The 17401-nt window shown below is 42.6% G+C and overlaps 1 protein-coding gene across 4 annotated transcripts in view; it reads left to right on the top strand.

Moving 5' to 3' along the window:
• The window catches only part of pnpla7b (patatin-like phospholipase domain containing 7b), a 317033-nt gene that overhangs the window by 40636 nt on the left and 258996 nt on the right, over nucleotides 1-17401 (top strand). For all 4 annotated transcript variants that reach the window (XM_078550357.1, XM_078550360.1, XM_078550356.1 and 1 more), the window contains 3 exons: nucleotides 4593-4733; nucleotides 10952-11111; nucleotides 14382-14462. In XM_078550357.1, coding sequence (XP_078406483.1) covers nucleotides 4593-4733; nucleotides 10952-11111; nucleotides 14382-14462 — 382 coding nt within the window. The remainder of the gene's footprint in view (nucleotides 1-4592; nucleotides 4734-10951; nucleotides 11112-14381; nucleotides 14463-17401) is intronic.

The following is a 17401-nucleotide window of genomic DNA, read 5'->3' as shown; positions in this document are numbered from 1 at the left end:
ACATGAATAGCAACATAGTTCTTGCTCTCCGTGCCCTGATTTTTGAACCAATCCTGACAGTAAAGGCTAGGATTGAAAACCTGCTGTATTGTGAGGAAGAAGGTGGCATGTGAAAATGTTGCCTCACTCTCATTCTTGTTGTAATCCTCACCAGGGATGCAGCAGAGGGGTTTAATAGTATGCAGGCACTCACCATAGGGAGAAAGTCAGGGAGTGGCTTGATTCTTACTGAATTGATAGATTTAAGATGATAAACAATATATATAATTCATATTGGGTTATTGTTTGTATAGAATTTGAGAGTAAGTTAGTTTGCTACCTGTACGCATGACAATGAAATAATGGACTAAAAGCATCACAGGAGACTCGGAGATGAGCACCATTTGGTTGCAACCAGATGTTATAATGGAACCAGCAGAAATCCGTAAAACCTTTGCAGTCAAATTAGTTTCTTTTTTAATAGACACTACTAAGTACCTGATGTCACACCCTTAGCTTCCACTGTTTTTGGCCCTGCCACCACCAACACCCATCACTTGCTCCTGTCCTCTCTGTGTCCCAACACTCCTTCATGCGTGTTCCATCCTTCACATGTCATCCCTGTCCCATTACTTCCATCTTCCCATGCCAACCCATGCATCTCTTGCCGTCCCCATCCCATTCCTTCAATCCCCCCATGCTAGTCCATCTGCTCTTGCCATCCCCACCCATCTCATCAATTCCATCCCATCCCTCATGGAAATAATCTCCCCTCCAGCCAGGATTACCGCAAACCAAATCTCATGACTCCTCAAATATCATCCAAATGCAGCAAGACCTGGACAATATCCAGGCTTGGGCTGACAAGTGGCAAGTAACATTCATGCCACACAAGTGCTAGGCAATGACCATCTTCAACAAGAGAAAAACTAACCATCACCCCATGACATTCAATGGCATTACCATTGCTGAATCCCCTATTATTAACATACTGGCGGGGGGGGAGTTACCATTGATGAGAAACTGAACTGGACTAGCCATATAAACACCAGCTACAAGAACAGGTCAGAAGCTTGGAGTCCTGCGGAGAGTAACTCACCTCCTGACTCCCCAAAGCCTATTCACCACCTACAAGACACAAGTCAGGACTGTGATGGAATGTTCTCCATTTGCCTGGATGAGTGGAGCTCCAACAACACTCGAGAAGCTCGACACCATCTAGGAGAAAGCAGCCCGCTTGATTGGCACTCCATCCACAAACATTTGCTCCCTCCACCACTGACGCACAGTGGCAACAGTGTGTACCATCTCAAAGATGCACTGCAAGAACTTATCAAGGCACCTTCCAAACCCATGACAGCTACCATCTAGAAGGACAAGGGCAGCAGATGCATGGGAACACCACCACCTGGAAGTTCCCTTCCAAGCACACACACACACACCACCTATCTTGGAAATATATCACAGTTCCTTCACTGTCGCTGGATCAAAATCCTGGAACTCCCTCCCTAACAGCACTGTGGGTGTACCTACATCACATGGACTGCAGCGGTTCAAGAAGGCAGCTCAACACCACCACCTCATGGGCAATTAAGGGTGGGCAATAAATGCTGGTCTAGCCAGCAACGCCCACACCCTGAGAATGAATTAAAAAAAAGCGATGGCTATGAAATCTCGTAGAAAGATTTGTCACTGGGATTTCAACACAGGCTGACAATAAGCATGTAAAGGTTTATTCACTTGAATAGTGAAAGCCAGTAGTACAATTATAAATGTTGTCTATCTACACTTGGGTTATGTCTGGAGAAACTGTGGTGAAGGATGGGTGGCAGTAGGCCCCTCACTGATTATATAAGTAGTGGGAATAATTTAAAGTGACGTAACACTCAAGCATGGTACTGAAGCATTTTGGGTTCTGTGCACTAAAGGCAAGTTTGCATTGATCTGTTGAGTAAGCCAAATTTAACTTGGTGTTGAGTGTGGAGGTCGGGAACTTCAACTCCTGACGGGCCTCAGAGCTTTTGTGCATGCACAGACTGGGAGCAGGCTGCACACATGTTGATCGACATTTTTACATTCTTGGGGCCCTGTGTGCCTGTGTATGAAGAGAAAAAGGCGCAAAAACCCGTGTCAGATGACCAGGAGCAGAGCTCCATGGAAGACTAGAGTCCCAGTTAGGGGACAAGGAGAGTTCCCAAAAGGGAGAGGGGATAGGGAACGGTCCCAAAAGAAGAATCCCAGAGGAGACAGGGACAGGAAAAGGTCCCAGTTCAGTTAAAAAGAGAGGAGCAGCGAAACATGTGCCAAACAGGAAAAGGGCTGCAAGGAGCAGATTTTAAGTGAAGAAAGCAGCTGAACGTTGGTCGCTTTGTGCTGCGGGATGTTGGGGCAGAGGTGCTCCTTTTGGAGCAATAGTGTTGTGCTTGTGAGTTGGTGCTTGGGTACATTCTTGGAATCCAGGAGAATGGAATCTTGGAAAGCGAGATTGAAACCTTGCAAGCTGGGCAGTTGTTGATGTTATCTGAGTCTGGCATTTGAAGAGTGCTTAGAGAAGTACTGAAGATCCGAGAAGGCATTCAAAGGTTGGTGACTCCATACTGCCTGCTGTTGGGGCAAAGGTACCCCTTTGGAGCAGTGCGACCGGAGAGCTGAGGTTGTGCTTGTGAGTTGGTGCTTGATTGAGTACTTGGGAATCCAGAGGAACGGAGTCTCGAGAGACTAGATTGAAATTTGGCAGATGGGTCGTCCTTGATGTCCGAGTTGGAGCAACCTTTGGCGAGAATTCCCAGGTTAGATCTTCGACTGTGAAGACTGGAATTCCTTGTGAGAGTGACAGAGTATTAGTGAGCATAGTTGACTCAGTGCTTACTGATGTCTGGGTGGGTTGTTGAGAAATCCATGGACTCTGTCTTGGTTGCATCTGCAATTTATTATAGTGTGGTGTGTTTGACCAAAGTTTGCTTATTAGTTCACATGTGCCTCAATTTAACCTTGAATGTTAGAGAACAAGATAGATATTGTAAATTGTTTTATATTTCTGACCTTGTACAGTAAAGTTTATTTTTGCTTGTTCAAAACCATTGGAATCTTGTGGATTTATTCTATTAGCAAGTGTCATGAATTTCAAACTTCCTGTCTACTTTAAACAAAACATTATTGGTCCCATACCTAAAACTTAGGGGTCTGGCCTAGGATCATAACAGACCCTAATATGTTAAGTTGGTCTGGAGATGTTACACCCCCAGATACCAAAAATATCCCTGCCTGTAACAGAATACTATTCAATATCTCATGTCATACCCTTACCTTCCACTCTTTTTATTACTGCTGCCACCATCAACCGTTGGCAGCCGCATGTGTGTCACGTGCTCCAGTCCTCCGTGCCTCCAAATTGCTTCTGTGTTTGACAGGCTCCATCCATCAAATCAACCCACTGACCAATCAAAACAGTCTGGACAGATAGAAACCAGACAGAAATTATTATAGATAGTTGAGGTAAAAGGGTCCTGTCATCCCTTGTATTTTTATTAAGCACGATAATACAAACCTTTTTGTCCCTATTTATAGCTCTGCTGTTCATATGATTTTTACAAGATTGTATGTATTTTTTAAAAAACGAAAACTTCTTCCTGTCTCAATTCTGCTGGTATCAGGGATTACATGGGGCAGGCTGACTGCCATTTTGTTTTGTTGTGTCAGTTGGCATAGCCTCATGGTGCACTCAAAGTTGTTATAAAGTCACATTTTTCACAAAGTTGACCCTATGTGCAAGGTGCAGTTTACATACCAGGTACAGGATCTAGCTAAGTAAAGGTACACAGTTCCAGGTGATGGTTAATTTTCCAGAGAAGGTACAGGTGATAGTTGGCCCTGTCCAAGTAAAGAGTTCCAGCAATGGTTAACATTATGTCCAAGTATCATGGGTCTGGATAACTCTGCAGGCAAGATCTAGAGTTCCAGGTGGTAGTTAATGTTGGATGCAAGTTGCACGTTTTCAGCTTATGGTTAACTCTGTGTAAGGTGGTGCTGACAGTGCTTGAATTTAGAGTTGTGAAGTTTGACTGCTGGTGTTGAATGTAGACTTCCTGGATTCATGGAAAGCACTGGAGTGTTGCTGCACTTGTTCCTGGCAAAGAAATGAATATTTGATGAGAACTGTTTATTCATTGACAGCTGTTGTCAATCAAAGCTGACTTTGGTGGGTATTTTTTGTCTTTATTTTTAATTTTTTGAGGTATGAATTTTATTTTTGAAGTCCAGGGCAGTTGGCTACGAATCAGCCAGTGTCCCTATTGTGTAGTTGCTACAAAATACAATGCTTCAGATGGGATGCCTTAATAAAAGAAAGCAGTGTGTGAGGAGATGGTACTGTTTGCAAGATAAGGTTGTCCACAGGTGCCATCAGTTCAGGGTGGGTGTGTGAGTGTTTACTGAGTATGGCAATACTTGATAATAGACAAGCCCTTCAGTGTAATGCTGGCAGAGATGACTATTCAGCTGCCTTCAGCCTTCAGTTATACTCCTGGTAAATTCAATGTACACCAACAATTCAAGGAAAAGAAAGAAAGAAAAAGAAGTTGCAGTGTTAATTTTTTTTACTCATGCTCTTGCAGGATACTCCGCCTCAAGAAGGAGCCTCCAATCTTGCAGCCAAAGGAGCCGCCTTCCTCACTGCTAGAGGCTGATCTGACTGAGTTTGACGTTAAAAATTCCCATTTGCCCTCTGAGGTTCTTTATATGCTCAAGAATGTTAGGTAAGCATGTCAAGTAGGTGATGCCACTTTCACTTTACAATTTGTGTTGTTGCTATGCCAGATTAGTGTTTTCTCTAGGGCAGTTGTACTTAATTTAATAGCATTTGATGTACCAGTATATTATTTGAGTGATGCTCCAAATTCAACATCTTGTCCCCATCACTACCAGTCCTGGTGACAGCCATACGTCCGTCTCGGTAGACCTGATACGGAACTTAAGAGCAAGAGTAGGCTATTCAGCCCCTCGAGCCTGCTCTGCCATTTAACTAGATCATGGCTGATTATCTACCTCCATGTCATTTTCCTGCGCTATCTCCATATCCCTTGATGTCATTAATACCTAGAAATCTATTGATCTCTGTCTTGAACACACTCGATGATTGAGCTACCACAGCCCTCTGGGGTAGAGAATTCCAAAGATTCACCACCCTCTGAGCGAAGTAATTCTTCCTAATCTGAGCCCTAAATAGCTTGCACCTTATTCTGAGATTGTCCCCTGGCTCTAAATCCCCCTGCCACCCCAGCCAGGGGAAACATCCTTCCTGCATCTACCTTGTTGAGCCCTGTAAGAATTTTGTAAGTTTCAATGAGATCACCTCTCATTCTTCTAAACTCTAGAGAATTCAGGCCCAGTCTCCTCAATCTGTCCATAAGGTAGTCCTGCCATGCCAGGAATTAGGCTGGTAAACCTTTACTACACTCCCTCTATGGCAAGTATATTCTTCCTTGGGTAAGAGGATCAGAACTGTACATAGTACTCCAGGTTTGGTCTAACCAAGGGTCTATACAATTGAAGCAAGCCATCTTTACTCCTGTACTCAAATACAAACATATGAACTAAGAGCAGGAGTAGGCCTTTTGGCCCCTAGAGCCTGCTCCGCCATTCAATAAGAACATGACTGATCTGATTGTAACCTCAACTCCACATTCCCGTCTACCCCCAATGACCTTTCACCCTTTCACTTATCAAGAATCTGTTTACCTCTGCCTTAAAAATATTTAAATGCCCTGCTGCCGTTAACTTTTGAGGGAAAGAGTTCCCAAAGACTCATGACTCTCTGAGAGGAAATTTTCTCCTCATCTCTGTCTTAAATAGGCAACCTCTTATTTTTAAACAGTGACTCTTAGTTCTAGATTCTTCCACAAGAGGAAACTCCTTTCCACAATCACCCTCAAGACCCCTCAGGATCTTATGTTTCAATCAAGTTGCCTCTTACTCTTCTAAACTCCAGTGGATACAAGCCTAGTCTGTCCAGCCTTTCCTCATAAGACAACCCACTCATTCCAGGTATTAGCCTAGTAAACTTTCTCTGAACTGTTTCCAACGCATTTACATCCTTTCTTAAATAAGGAAACCAATACTGTACATAGTGCTCCAGATGTGGTCTCACTAGTGCTCTGTAGAACTGAAGCATAACCTCCCTACTTTTGTATTCAATTCCCCTCGCAATAAACAATAATATTCTATTAGCTTTCCTAATTACTTGCTATACCTGCACACTAACCTTTGGGATTCATGCACTAGGACACCCAAATCCCTCTGCATCTCAGAGCTCTGCAATCTCTCACCATTTAGATAATATGCTTCTTTTTTATTCTTCCTGCCAAAATGGACAATTTCACATTTTCCCACGTTATATTCCATTTGCCAGATCTTTACCCACTCACTTAACCTATCTATATTCATTTGTAGCCACCTTGTGTCATCTTCACAACTTACTTTCCTACCAATCTTTGGGTCATCAGCAAATATAGCAACCATACCTTCGGTCCCTTCATCCAAGACATTTTTTTATACATTCGTGGGATGTGGCTTCGCTGGCTGCACCAGCATTTATTGCCCATCCCTAATTGCCATTGAGAAGGTGGTGGTGAGCTGCCTTCTTGAACTGCTGCATTCCATGTGGTGTCGGTAAACCCACTGTGCTTTTAGGGAGGGGGTTCCAGGATTTTGACCCAGCAACAGTGAAGGAGCGGCGATATATTTCTAAGTCAGTATGGTGAGTGACTTGGAGGGGAACTTCCAGGTGGTGGTGTTCCCATGTGCCTGCTGCCATTGTCCTTCTAGATGGTAGTGGTCATGGGTTTGGAAGGTGCTGTCTAAGGAAGCTTGATGAGTTCCTGAAGTTCATCTTGTAGATGGTACACACTGCTGCCACTGTGCGTCGGTGGTGGAGGGAGTGCCAATTAAGCGACTGCTTTGTCCTGGATGGTGTCAAGCTTCTTGAATGTTGTTGGAGCTGCACTCATTCAGGCAAGTAGAGAGTATTCCATCACAGAAAAAAGCAAAAAACTGCGGATGCTGGAAATCGAAAACAAAAACAAAAATACCTGGAAAAACTCAGCAGGTCTGGCAGCATCTGCGGAAGGGAGCACAGTTAACGTTTCGAGTCCGCATGACTCTTCAACAGAACTAGTTCTCCCTTCCACAGATGCTGCCAGACCTGCTGAGTTTTTCCAGGTATTTTTGTTTTAGTATTCCATCACAGTCCTGACTTGTGCATTGTAGATGGCTGACAGGCTTTGAGGAGTCAGGAGGTGAGTTACTCACCACAGAATTCCTAGCCTCTGCTCTCCTCTTATAGCCACAGTATTTACATGGTTAGTCCAGTTCAGTTTCTGGTCAATGGTAACCCCCGGGATGTTGAAAGTGGGGGATTTAGCAATGGTGATGCCATTGAATGTCAAGGGGTGATGGTTAGATTCTCTCTTGTTGGAGATGGTCATTGCTTGGCACTTGTGTGGCGCGAATGTTACTTGCCACTTGTCAGCCCAAGCCTGGATATTGTCCAGGCCTTGCTTCATTTGGACATGGACTGCTTCAGTATCTGAGTCGTGAATGGTGTTGAACATAGCGAACACCCCCACTTCTGACCTTATGATGGAAGGCAGGTCATCGATGAAGCAGCTGAAGATGGTTGGGCCTAGGATGCTACCCTGAGGATCTCATGTAGTGGTGAATATAAATTTTAAAAAGTTGAGGCCCCAGCACTGATCCCTGTGGCACACCACTCATTACACCTTGCCAACCAGAAAATGACCCATTTATGCCTATTCTGTTTTTTGTTAGTCAGCCAACCTTCTATCCATGCCAATATGTTATCCTCTACACCATGAGCTTTTGTTTTCTGCAATAACCTTTGATGTGGCACTTTATCAAATGCCCCCTGGAAATCTAAGTACAGTACATCCACCAGTTCCCCTTTCTCCACAGCACGTTACTTCATCAAAGAACTCCATTAAATTGGTTAACATGACTTCCCTTTCACAAAACCGTGTTGACCCTGCCTGATTACCTTGAATTTTTCCAAGTGCCCTGCTATAAAATCCTTAATAATAGCTTCCAACATTTTCTCTAAGACAGATGTTAAACTATGTGGCCTGCAGTTTCCTGTTTTCTGTCTCTCTCCCTTTTTGAATAAAGGAATTACATTCACCATTTTCCAATCTAATTGAACCTTCCCCGAATTTAGGGAATTTTGCAAAATTATAACCAACCCATCAACTACCTGCCACTTCTTTTAAGACCCTAGGATGAGATCCTCCAGGACCCGGGCACTTGTCAAGCCCGCAGCTCTGTTTTAATATTTCTAGCTACCTTTCTTTCATACTCTGATTCTCCCCCCCACCCCACCCCTTCAATATTTTCATCATTCTTTGCTGTTTTTTATATTCTAGCCAGTCTTCTGACCTGCCACCCACCTTTGCACAACTATATGCTTTTTCTTTCAGTTTTATACTATCTTTAACTTTTTTAGTTAACCAGGATGGTGGGTCCTCCCTTGGAATTTTTCTTTCTCGTTGGGATGTACCTATTCTGTGTATCCTGAAATATCCCCTTAAATGTCTGCCACTTCATCTTTATTGACCAATCCCTTTACCTAATTTGCCAGTTCACTTTGGGTAGCTCCTCATAATTGCCCTTATTTAAGTTTAAAATACTAGTCTTGGACCCACTCTTCTCTCCCTCAAACTGAATGACAAATCCAATCATATTATGTTCACTGTTACCTAGGGGCGCCTTCACTATGAGATCATCAATTAATCCTATCTCGTTGCACAAAACCAGGTCCAGTATAGCCTGCTCTCTGGTTGGCTCCAGAATGTGCTGCTCTAAGAAACTATCCTGAAAACATTCTATGGACTCCTCATCTAGGCTACCTTTGCCCATCTGATTTTTCCAGTCTATATGTAGATTAAAATTTCCTATGATTATAGCCGTACCTTTCTGACAAGCTTCCATTATCTCTTCCTTTATATGCTGTCCTACCATGTAGTTACTGTTAAGGGGCCTGTACACCACTCCCACAAGTGACTTCTTGCCTTTATCATTTCGCATCTCTACCCAAACCGCTTCTACATCCTGATTTCCTGAACTTGGGTCATCCCTCTCTATTGCATTAATACATCATCAATTAATAGAGCCACCCCTCCACCTTTTCCTGGCTTCCTGTCCTTCCTAAATGTCATGTACCTTTCAATATTCAGATCTCAATCATCCTGCAGTCATGTCTCTGTAATGGCTATCAGATCGTACTTATTTATTTCCATTTGCACTATCAGTTCATCTGTTCTGTTTCGACTGCTATGTGCATTCAGGTACAGAACCTTTACTTTTGTCCTTTTCTTATTTTTGTAATCTCTAGCCTTATCTGCTGATTTACCTTTAGATTCCTGTCACATTCTGTTTATCATTTCCCATATTGATAGCTTTCTCTCTTGCCTTGTCTCTACTCTTTGATTTACCACATCTTCCCAAATTTGATCCCTTGTTTAGTTTAGTTTAATTTAGTTTATTTAGTTTAAAACCCTCTCTGCTTCCCTAGTTATTTGGCTTGCTAGGCCACTGGCCCAGCATGATTCGGGCGTAGACTGCCCCAACGGCACAATCCCCGCTTTCCCCTGTATTGGTGCCAGTGCTGCTTGAACAGGAAACCTCTTTTCCCACATCAGTCTTTGAGCTACGCATTATTTTTTCTAATCTAATTGACTTGATGATTTGCATGTTCAAATGAAGGACCTGAACTTCTGGTCGTTTTTAAAAAATTGGGTCCTGTACCTTGACGATCCAGTGCAATATTAAGCCATGCAATCCAGAGGAATCCGATTTGATCCTTTATCTGCACATGAAAAAGCTAATCTCAATGGGTCACTAGTTGGGCAGGAGTGCTGCCATTGACTTCCTTGTCACCCTGGTGAAGAGGAGGAGAAAAGCAGCTCGGGTCCCTGCTGTTGAATCCTGCTGGAAAGTGCTCAATGGGCGAGGGTAGGAGAGACTCGATTGAAAGATCATAAAATAATCTCCTTGCATTTGGTGACTAGGCCCATGCATAAAGAATGGCAATTTGACAGTGTTGTTCCCTGAAGTGTTGGAGGCTGTCAACATCTGAAGGAACTCTACTGCAACAAGAGTATGGAACTTAAGAGAGTAGAGAAGAAGAATTTGAGCCCTGTTTTCTTACCATCAAAGCTGCCTCCTAGTGCTGTGTGGTCACAGCAGGCTGACTCTCCTGAATTCCTTAATTACATCTGTGATATGCAACATATGTTCATCCAGAGTCACATTCAGGGAGATTTTCTCCACTGCTCAACATAAGGCCCTGACCTTCACTCAGGTGCAGCTCTGCTGATGCAGGCAACTTCTGACAGCACATTGTTGGACAGGGATAGCCTATATAGTGTTTGGGGGATGGGGAGTTGGGGGAGGTGGGAGTGTACATCACAACAAAGACCAAATCTGTTCTCAGCAGATTTCAACACACAAGACCCCTCCAAGTGAGAGTCATCACATGGTCAACAAGGGACCCTGGCTGATTTAAAAATATATAATTTTGTTCTTGTCCTTTCAAACCAACCAAACAACAAGGGTTTCCTGTTGGCAATTATAAGGTGTCCAGTAGCTGACCTGACAGAGAGCAGTGAACTTGGCCTACAGCAGGGAATTGCTGTTTTTTCAGCAGTTTGTTTTTATCATAGTGCTAAATGCCATTGATATTCCCAAATTGGCTTTAGGAGGCTCACAAGAGCAACCTGGGATGAAACTCAAAGCTGACCCTACACATGACTGTGGCTCTGCTATGAATCACGAATGAAGGTCAGTGTGAGTGTAGTGTTGAACAATCTGACATTACAGGTGCAGGTGGACTTGCTGTGCATGTACGTAACGGCTTCAGTTATTTGTATTTCAGTGCAAAATGTGTCACTCTTTATCCTTGCAGGGTGTTGGGACACTTTGAGAAACCACTGTTTCTGGAACTGTGTAAACACATGTTCTTTGTGCAGTTCCACGATGGGGAGTACATCTTCCGTCCAGGCGAGATTGACGACAGCATCTACGTGGTACAGGATGGGAGGCTGGAACTCTGCATTAATGAGAATGTAAGAACATGCTCTCTACCAAAGAACAGCTTAAACCATTTAGAATTGTTTTATTCGAATACTGTCAATCAGTGGCATGTTCTGGCTCACATCAAAAGTCAAACCTAATTTTAATAAGCTCTCTTTTCTTTCTTTTAATAGTTATGTTTAAGCAGTCTAATCACATTGGAGTTGCTCTCTTTGAGGAGTTGCACTGTTTGATGAGTGTGATGAAGCTGGGTTTTCATTATGAGCGGCAGTAATTACTCATAGTGCTTCAGCTGCCATGGAGGAATTAATCACATTGTCAGGCTGAGTAAATCCTCCCAGCCAGTGCTCTTTGCTACTGACTATCTCTGGTAGATCTCCCACCCAATTACTAATTACTCTGCCCATGTTAATTCAGCTCCTTTAATGTGTCACTCTGTATCCTTGCAGGGTGTGGGACACTTCGAGAAATCACTCCCACTGTTGAGCTTTGTAGCTCTTCCAAGCCAATGGCTAGTGTTAGTGACTATCTCTACTGATAAGCCAGCTTCCTCACACTGCTGAGTTCAGTAGCTCTTCCTAGCCAGTGCCCTATGCTACTGACTGTACCTATACTAGTAATTCAGCTCCTAACACCTCACCCCACTCAGCTTCTTATGATCATCATCACCTTCAATTCTCTGCCTGAGGGCAGGTCTGACCCAAAGCCACAATCTCAACCATGGGTAGGGTGAGGAGGCAGGTTCTGAATTCACCCCAGTAGGAACAGGGATCAAACCTATGCTGTTGGCACCGATCTGATCCGCACTGGTCGTCCAGCCAACGAAGGCAACTGGCCCCCACAAGAACGCAGAGTTGCTGTAGCAACATGCACTTTTACATGCATGGCGTAGTCCATTGTGATGGTAGAGGCTCCAATTTTCTTTCCATCACTTGGCCAATCAGGAATCTGTCCCACTCCTACTGCCAGCCATCAGCATATGTTGGAGGGATTTACAGATTGATACTCAACCTGTTTGGCTGCGATACAAATGCACCTTCTTTGGCCACCAAGTCCTGGAGTGGGACTTGAACCCGGAGCTTCTGGCTCCGAGGCAGGGGCACTACCCACTCAACCACAAGACCTCTTTGGCTTATGATACTGACTGTATTTCTCCTGATGTTCAGCAAATTTTCCGGCTTGTTAACTCACTCAAGCCAATGCCCTTTATTTGTACCGATGCTGATCCAGCTCCTTAAGGGCTTTGTAGCTTATTCTGGCCATACCTTTCATGATAGCATTTACTACCTTAGCATAAGTACTCAAAATAGAAAAACCCTTCAGAAAGACTGAAGTAAAGTAAAAGCAAATGGTCTACCATCTGCAAGGTGGGTGCAGCAGCAAAGCAAATCTACCAAATGGCTTGTTTTCAGTGAAAGTAAGAATTGAAGATCTGTGTATGTGTGTCCTCAGAAATAAAACAAACTTGTTTTGAAGGTCAATGTGGCAGCTGCTTTGTACACATCAAGGCCTTATAACAACAATGATGTAAATAACCAGCAAGTCTATTTTTGGTTGGAAAAACTCAGCAGGTCTGACAGCGTCTGTGGAGAGGAATCAGTTAACGTTTCGAGTCCGTATGACTCTTCTAATGAAGAGTCATACGGACTCAAAACGTTAACTGTATTCCTCTCCGCAGATGCTGTCAGACCTGCTGAGTTTTTCCAGCTATTTTTGTTTTTGTTTCAGATTTCCAGCATCCGCAGTATTTTGCTTTAGTCTATTTTTGGTGATGGTTGAGAATGTAATGTTGACCAGGATACAAGGAGAGCTTACCGTTCCTCCTTGAATAATGCCATGAAATCTTTAGTGCCAAATCTAACCACCTGAACAGGCAAATGTGGCCTTGATTGAGAGTTAAAACTGCAGAATGGCACCACTTCTGACAAATAACACACAAGTGCCAGTTTGGATCACATGCTCAGGCCCTTGAATACAAGTCTTCTGGCTCTGAGCATATCTAATAGTGAAATATGGGTCAGCTTTTAATTACTTTTTGCATTACAAATTAGCCAGGTATTTGTAAAGAATCACAGAATACCCTTCATGCTATGAATTTTCCCTTTTCTTGGATTTCCACTGCCTCCTCACTCTTGACCAGAGTGACCCCCAGGTCTCTTTCAGTAACGTTCCATTATTGGCTACTAAGAGCATTCTGGACGAAACTCAAATCGTTTCTTGTCAGTGGACCTTCAGTTCGTGCTGTCCTATCATGGTTGACATCAGGAGCATCTTGAAATAAATGACTCGAAATCTAATAAGATACGTATTAAGAAACTAAACAACATAAAATAAAGAAATATTATAGATACGTTTTTTTGAGCATGAGTATTAAGGGTTATGGGATCAATGCAGATGGGTGGAGTTAAGCTACAGATCAGCCGTGATCTAATTGAATGTTGGAACAGGCTGGAGGGGTGAATGACCTACTCTTGTTCCTATGTTCCCAATTCTGCAACAAGGTAATCTGTGACAGTAGGACAAGGAGGCACACATTCAACTTATGAAAGGCAAATTTAGCAAAAATATCACTGAAATTCTTCTTCATGCAAAGACTAGGCTTCTGGCTAGGTAATGGAGGCAGAAATTTTAAGTCATTTGGAAGCCAAATGAGAGCTGTAACAGTGGGATTATAGGTGTTTCTTTTTGGTTGGGCGAACTGAAATAGGCTGAATGACATCCACCAACAGCGTTTACTTATCTTGTGACCGTCTTTGAGTGGACAACACGAGAGCATTGCCATTGCATTGAACTTCTTTTATCTCACTGTAAGACTCCTTGTGCCATTCCTTGCCCAAGAAGTGGCAAGGTTGACAGCTTGGACCAGCTGCTGACAGCGAGTGAGTGTGAAGGAAGAATGCCTGATCGTTGAATCTTTGTCAGGAGAAGGGAGTCTACAGCACTTTTAAAGCCCCAAAATGTCCCAAGGAGACAGGAGGAAAACAGACACTTAGCCAAGAGGAATTAAATCAGGAGCGGTGATTGAAATTAAGTCAAAAGGATGTGTTTTAAGGATACCTTAACGGTGTGTAATTCACCTATGCTCCCACTTTTCTCAATCTTTTAGCATGCTCAGCATTGGAATTAACAGTTTGGCGAATTATGTGCTCATACCTATCTCTTGCAATACCGTGGTATACTGATAAACTGTGTCAGGTAATGATTAAAATATTCATTTTGGAATGGTTAGGATTAATTGAATCAAGTAGTGACTAAATAGTTACATGAATGGATATCTAAATTTTTGTTCTTTGTTTGAACAGGATGGCACTGAAGTTGTGGTGAAAGAAGTTCTGCCAGGTGACAGTGTGCACAGTCTTCTCAGTATTCTGGATGTCATCACTGTGAGTAAATAGTGCACAACATGCAGGCCATTTTAATGAGGATGTTAGTTGCCAGGTGTGTGTCACGCAACTTTTAACTATGGGACAGTTGGATTGGTATTTTATTTTGACAGGGCTGTTCAGACTTGCTCTAATTTTTGGAAAAATATTTAACAATGTTAATTTTTTGACTTATAGAAATGTGTGTTCTTTCCACAAATCTTGATGACTCTGTGCTCCTATTATGTAGAGTACAATATGCTTTTTCCCCCATGCAGTTACTGAAGTTAGATTCCCTCATGTCTATGGTCCAACTATCTCATATTTTACTAGCTAAACCTTCCTTAACTTTAAGCCTGATTCCTGTTGGTGTAGATACCAACAGAGTTGGCAATTACCTCAGCCAGCGTGTAGGGCCCAGACAGGGATTGCCAGAATGCTACTGGATATTGGGGCATGTCTGAATCTGCTACAATCCTGCCCTCATCCAGCATGCACATGTGCATTTTCCAGCAGGTGTCACTGGATACTGATCAGATGCAGGAACTGTGACTGAATCCAACTTCCACCTCTGAAAGACCAGGAGCCTTGAGGCCAATTATAATACCTCAACTATCTGTTCCATAATGGGAAGTAAACTTACCAAATCATTTTGGCAGGAAGTTCTTCATATGTGCTTTGAGTTTGATTGACTTGTATTGGGTCTTCAGGACTGATCACTTATGGATTTAAGAAGCACTCATTTCATATCCAGTTTCATTGCCAACTCTAAACGTTAGCCCCTGGAACGATAGTATCAGTGTCTGGCCTGATATTTGCCTGTTCTAATAGGTTTACAATCAATAATGCAGAAAGAATTATTCAATGATGAGCAGTTCAAATGGATTCTGTCATCTTGTTGCATATGTTCTGCATAACTGGAATATCTTTGTCCAAATTGTCTTATGCCTTGCATTTTGTTCCCTATTTTGTTGTGTTGATGCATTAGCATAAATATGAATGTTTATTTTGCATTGCATATTAAGTCTGATGTCTTGAATCTCAGGTGCTGGCATGTCCAGAGAGATTACAGTTTTCTTGGTCTAGCCAATTTTTAAAAGAGAAGTTTTCAGCTTTCTCCATCTTAATGAATCAAATGTCAATATTATAGCAACAAAGCTCAAACATGGCAGGAGTACCTCCTAATGCTGTAACAACCCTGAAGAAACAGAATATGCACTTAACAAAAATGATTTGATAATCTTTTGTTTTGTCTTCAGCTTCCTCTGCTCCCTTTATCTTTTATTTATCTATAATACTATATTCCATCCATTCTTTTTAAATAAGTTTCAGAGTACCAGGTTTCTTTTCTCATTATTCCCACTGCCTGCCTTGCAAGTAGCAGGCAAATCTGCCAAACTGAAAAACTGGTTTTTAGCACAGTGCCAAAGTCCAGTTTTTCAACCTAACCACAGCCAGGACTATTTTTGACATAGTTCTCTTGTGTGAGATAGTTGGACACTGTCACTTGACTAGCTTTTCTCATCAGCAATGACCATGACAAGGATGTATATTGATGCTAAAAGGTGTTCTAGATTTCATTAGTTCAGTGACGTGGTGTAGCTGTGATCTGCAAGCAACTAATTCTGCTTTTAAGAACTGAAATCTTCAAAGTTTTTGTACTATCAACAGTATTAGACTTGAGCTTACTGCTTGTTTGAAAATCAACGCTAAACCTCAAGTTTGTAGCATACGCACAGTTCAATTATCTGATATGATCACACTTGTTTTGATTGAATAGCACTGCTATTGTGTTCAATTCTGATATGACCAAACAAGAATATTTATTTTAATGAGTGAGAGTATGTTGGGAAAGAATCATTTCTTTCTGATAATGTACTGTATTGTGAAGATCACATTCATCAGATTGAGTGAACCTTTTCTTGCTGTAGATGACTCAATATTGGTTCAATTTCAATATTGTGCATGCATTCTTTTTCCAGTTTTCGCCCCCACTGCATCCAGCACACTCACCTAAAAATGAGAAGGTTGTGAGGTCAAGTCCCACTCTAGAGACTTGAGCACATTATCTAGGCTGACATTTCAGTGCTCTACTGAGGAAGTACAACACTGTAGAGATGCTTGACCAGCTGTCCCCTCAGGTGGATGTAAAAGATTCCATGATACTATTTTCTGAAGCCCTTTCTACTATTCCTCTACCAATATCTGTGAAACAGGTGACCTATTCATTTGTTTAATTGCTGTTTGTGAAAGCCTGCTGTGTGCAAATGGGCTGATGCATTTCCTGCATTACAACAATGAATAAACCTCCAAGTCAGAAAGTTGTGAGTTTAGGTTTCTCTCTAAGAGATTTGAGCATAAAATCCAAGCACATGCATCAGTGTAGTACTGAGTGAATGCTGCACTGTCAGAGATGCTGTCTTTCAGGTGAGACATTAAACCACAGTCCCGTGGCATTATTTGAAGAAGGGCAGGCAAGGAAGTTCTCCTTGTTGTCCTGGCCAATATATATCTCTGAACAAGAACAGATGGTTGGGTCATTTAACTCACTGCTTGTTAAGCAGTCACATTTCCTATATTGCAATGGAAATCACACTTGAAAAATGCCTCGTTGGCTGTAAAGTGTTTTGGAGTATCCTGTGATTGTGAAAGGCGCTATATAAATGCAAGCTCCTGTTTGCTTTTTTCCTCACTTGGGTCATAGAGGTTAAGAATACTCTTGTTACCTGTCCTCCACCACCCCTCACCACCACTCCCCCAACACCCAAATGGTCACTCTTCACTTGAACTGATCGAGTGACAGCCAGTAGGCTGTTGACTGAGCCTGTTCCTATCCTCAGCTGACTCTCCCTCACACAATTCAGCAGAAATCATTGGATAATGATTGGTGGCAGAAACCCTTTGGCTCGCTATCTTGCTCAGTCATCTCCAGCCCTGCACCTCCAACCTTTTACTTGCTT

Source organism: Cetorhinus maximus, chromosome 10 (assembly GCF_964194155.1).
Source record: "Cetorhinus maximus chromosome 10, sCetMax3.hap1.1, whole genome shotgun sequence".
In the NCBI taxonomy this organism is placed as follows: domain Eukaryota; kingdom Metazoa; phylum Chordata; class Chondrichthyes; order Lamniformes; family Cetorhinidae; genus Cetorhinus; species Cetorhinus maximus.
The sequence above is the reverse complement of the archived record's forward strand: the minus strand, read 5'-3'. Positions and strand labels throughout refer to the sequence as shown.